Source organism: Paralichthys olivaceus, chromosome 9, assembly GCF_024713975.1.
Source record: "Paralichthys olivaceus isolate ysfri-2021 chromosome 9, ASM2471397v2, whole genome shotgun sequence".
Classification (NCBI taxonomy): domain Eukaryota; kingdom Metazoa; phylum Chordata; class Actinopteri; order Pleuronectiformes; family Paralichthyidae; genus Paralichthys; species Paralichthys olivaceus.
In genome coordinates this window covers 11064789-11068544 of record NC_091101.1, presented here as the reverse complement: position 1 = coordinate 11068544, position 3756 = coordinate 11064789, and the positions used below count along the sequence as shown (strand labels likewise).

The 3756-nt window shown below is 42.2% G+C and overlaps 1 protein-coding gene across 2 annotated transcripts; it reads right to left on the bottom strand.

Annotated features, from left to right (window-relative positions):
* Positions 1-863: 863 nt before the first annotated feature.
* LOC109624526 (platelet-derived growth factor receptor-like protein) lies at positions 864-3614 on the bottom strand. Of its 2 annotated transcripts, none has more exons than XM_020079268.2 (7): positions 3385-3614; positions 3041-3204; positions 2803-2945; positions 2567-2718; positions 2142-2435; positions 1603-1742; positions 864-1219 (listed from the first exon to the last, which is right to left on the bottom strand). In XM_020079268.2, exons 1-7 carry the CDS (start codon positions 3464-3466, stop codon positions 1013-1015), a joined length of 1182 nt encoding a protein of 393 aa, XP_019934827.1. In that variant the 5' UTR covers positions 3467-3614; the 3' UTR covers positions 864-1012. The 2 variants fall into 2 exon arrangements, with proteins under 2 accessions (XP_019934827.1, XP_019934834.1); XM_020079275.2 differs by having other exon boundaries at positions 3041-3189.
* Between the last annotated feature and the right edge of the window lie 142 nt (positions 3615-3756).

Below are 3756 nucleotides of genomic sequence, written 5' to 3'. Positions count from 1 at the left end.
TGTGTGTGTGTGTGTGTGTTTGTCTGACCTCCTCCTGGTGACTGCACTGACACACAGTCTCATTTATACAGCGGGACAGCGTCATCTAGAGGAATGCAGCTGAAGTGGATAGAAAGGGCGGAAACACAAACATGACCACAAACACCACATATATAATATAATTATTACATATATAATAATTTAATTATATATATATATATATATAATTATTATATCCAAAATAGGAATGATGAAAAAGTGCTATTAATTTATGTTTGCATGATTTATGTATGTATTTATGCATTATTTATTTTTATAATAACTGTTTAATATAAAAATAAATGATGACCTCATTAAGGGCCTACCATTATATATTTGCTCTTGGGTCACTTGACAGTTTAGTTCGACAATATTTAATCAACCCTGAAAAACATTATAATGTCATAATTATTTTTAAATCAGGTGGGGTTTGTTTTATGCAAAGTTATCAAAGAAATACAATAGTGACATTTATGAAATATAATTGTAACAGCTACAAGTGAGTTCCTTGTAATAAGACCTAAATACAACATAATATTTAAAAAATATAAAATCTGATGCAGTGACTCGTGTATGGAACAAGTCGGACTTGAGGAAAACTAATGAACCATGTAAAATCACTCAACACTTTTTATTTTTATACCTTCATCTTTGGCAGGATCATGCACAATAAGAAATAACTAGAACAATACAAGTATGTGTGTGTGTATATATAAAATATTTAATGCTTGAAAATGTTTATAACACATTTACTAACAGGATGTGCCACATGCATTCATCTAAACAACAAATTGGTTGTATGATGGTGATGTAAAAGTGTGTTTTATAAGCTCAGAAGAAAATATTGATGATTACAGTAGGTGTTCAAAGATGATAAAAGACTTCAGTTCTGTGGCAGAGGAAACTACTGGACACATCTCTCTCTCTCTCTCTCTCTCTCTCTCTCACTCTTTCTCTCTCTCTCTCTTAGTGTTGTCACATAGCTGTGAGTGGGTCACGGTTTCTTAGGTTTTGCTTTGGGGACCACTTTAACAGTGGCGGACACTGATTTGGCTCCTTGCAGGTTCTGGGCGGTGCAGGTGTATATGCCCTGGTCCACGTCCCTCACCTCATCCACCAGGAGAACGGACAGAGACTGTTGACGAGCCGCTCCTCCACTGACCGGACTGATGCTCTCCTGTGTGTACAGAGGCCTCCCAATCTGCAACCAGCACAGGTGCGCCGTTCAGAAATAATCTATACACTACACAACAGGAAGTTACGTGTTCACTGTTTAGCCATTTAGCTCACAGCTTACATATTAGTAGAGGTGCATGTTCTACAGTCCATAGGTTGGATGCCTCTTAACTGATAAAGAGCTACCACTCAGTAAGCTGTAATAACAAAGGGTGTAGACCACCTGCACGGATCCGTCATGTAATTTGTCCCACAACCAACCTGAAATTCATGTTAAGGCTACATGGCTCAATATTGATCTGTGGAGAATTAATAAATTACTTATTAGGATAAAATAACATAAGATAAACCCACTGAAGCTATATTTTGTTATCAAGACGATAAGCCAATTATCTAGGAGTGCCTGACCTGCTGTCCTGGGTATTCCCAGGTGAACTCCACAACAACGTCCTGTTCTCCCACCGCACTGCAGCTGACACGCAGGTTTCCTCCCACAACCACAGAACTTGATGAGACCTGGATCACTGGGGCAGGAGGAGCCATGGGATCTGATGGAAAACAAAGTAAAGGAGTTTTTCTTTACTCTTGTTGAGGGTTAAGGGCAGAGGATGTCGCACCTTATTAAACCAATGAGTCAGAAACCTGAAGCACAACGTAATAAAACTGAAAAAAAATGTAATGGTCTGCTTGCATGATAATAATGGACCAGTTGTTTTATAACTTCTTACTTTCCAACAATGCTTTTGAATTTGACTGAGTAGACGCTCTATGACTCAGGTGTGAATGTGATCCTCTGCTGTTTTAGCCTTGTGCTAGTTTGGTTGTCTCTTAGTTTTCCCTGCTCTCTGCCTGATGCATTCTGGGATCCACATGACCCATGTCTGTGAACAGCAGGTAATTAAAGGCAACACCAAATAAATGCATGTTTGAAAAGATGGACAACTCACAGTTGACATAGATGAGCATGTACTTGGTGGAGCTCTGCCTCAGGTTGCCCAGACTGGCGACACAGTACAAGGCTCCAGCGTGATAAGGCCGGGGTCGATGTATGGTGAAGCCTTTCTTGACATTAAAGGAGATCTCCTTCCCATCCACCGCCACCTCCATCGGTGGAAACTCACGGTGCAGAGTCACTTTGGCCTCGGGTGATGTCACCTGGCAGGGGAGGGCCGTGGGCCAGTTGGTCCTCAGCTGAATCACCTTGTAGTAGTCAGATGATGGAACAAATAGTTCCTGTGGGTCTGGTTGGTAGAGAACATGAAGATATGGCAGATTGACGATAAGATATCATGTGGATGTCAGTGGTGGTGAAATAAAGCCTGCAGCTCTGAGAAGGGTTTGTGTCAGCATCAATAAAGTTTATTAATAGTACCAGGAAAGAAGACGAAGACCTTGATAGCTTTGTCGTACTCCTTCCTGCAGTCTGTGTCTTCGCAGTACATAGGGTAACAGGTGTACTCCCCTGTGTCTGCACCAGTGGTGTTGACTAATGTCAGGACGCCATATCGATCATGTTGGACAATCCTACAGGAGCAGAAACAGGAAAAAGTCAAGGGATATACAGAATCTCCATCAGATATATGAATGAATAAAAATAGAATAGCTTACCTGAGCCTTCCATCATCATCCTCCTCCAGGTATGAGGGGACACTCCACTGCACAGGTTTGCCCCTGCACCTCAGCTCCAGAGTATCTCCTGTCTGCACGCTTATAGTCTCACCCACTTTCTTAAACTTCCCTCTGTTTAGCACCTTCACGTGTCAGATACAAAATCAAACAGTTATACATGAAATTGCATAGATGGATGCACCTTTGATATGTCAAAGGTCTTGTGTATATAAAGTACCTGTGTGAGGAAGGCCTGTGCCTGGGCTGCAGGTGTAGCTTTGTTCTTGGGTTTGGCTGTTAAAGCGCTGGACCCTTCATTTGTGGACTTTTGTTTGTTTTTGCTCGACTTGGACTTCCTCCCCAGGGTAGCCTTCTGCTTCTGGGCATCTTTATGACAATAAGCTACACATGGTGCATCAACAGTTCACAAACACAGGGAGATTGCAGTGTGTGGTAATACTATAATGTCTTTTATCAGATGCTAACTTCTACAGTAAGCCATATCATGCATTAAGCCATCTTGGTACTTCCACGAACACATGTTGACAGAACGGCTCAGCAAAGGGAAATAAAGTCACTCACCCAACTCGAAGATTACTGCACAAATAAGCAGAGTGCACAGCACCAGCCTCCACTTTGACCCATACAAGTTCACCGGAGGCATGATTCAGTGATGAGTGGATAATCAGAGTGGTTTACGGATTGTTAGTTCACACAGTTCAACAAAGAGAACGTACTGCAGAAACCAAAGGAGGGAAGGAAAGAGAGAGGAGGAAGAGGAGGAGGACCGAGCTCGCAAAGTGAGCCGTCAGCTGTTTACCAGAATCACACAAAATTCCTCCTCCTGAGAGTGGCATTAGTACCCCAAATTCCTCCTGACCGGCTCAATGGAGGCTTTCAAGCCTCGTCGGACCAATGAGGGTCCAGAGGCAGAGGTCCCACTGTGTGGAATCA

Bases quoted from the DNA above. Each gene is read 5' to 3' on its own strand.
- LOC109624526 (XM_020079268.2), bottom strand. From the start codon at position 3,466: ATGCCTCCGGTGAACTTGTATGGGTCAAAGTGGAGGCTGGTGCTGTGC. The intron at 1,743-2,141 runs GTGAGTTGTCCA...GTTTTCCATCAG, and splicing joins CATGCTCATCTATGTCAACT to ATCCCATGGCTCCTCCTGCC. The intron at 1,220-1,602 runs GTCAGGCACTCC...TGCTGGTTGCAG, and splicing joins GGGAATACCCAGGACAGCAG to ATTGGGAGGCCTCTGTACAC.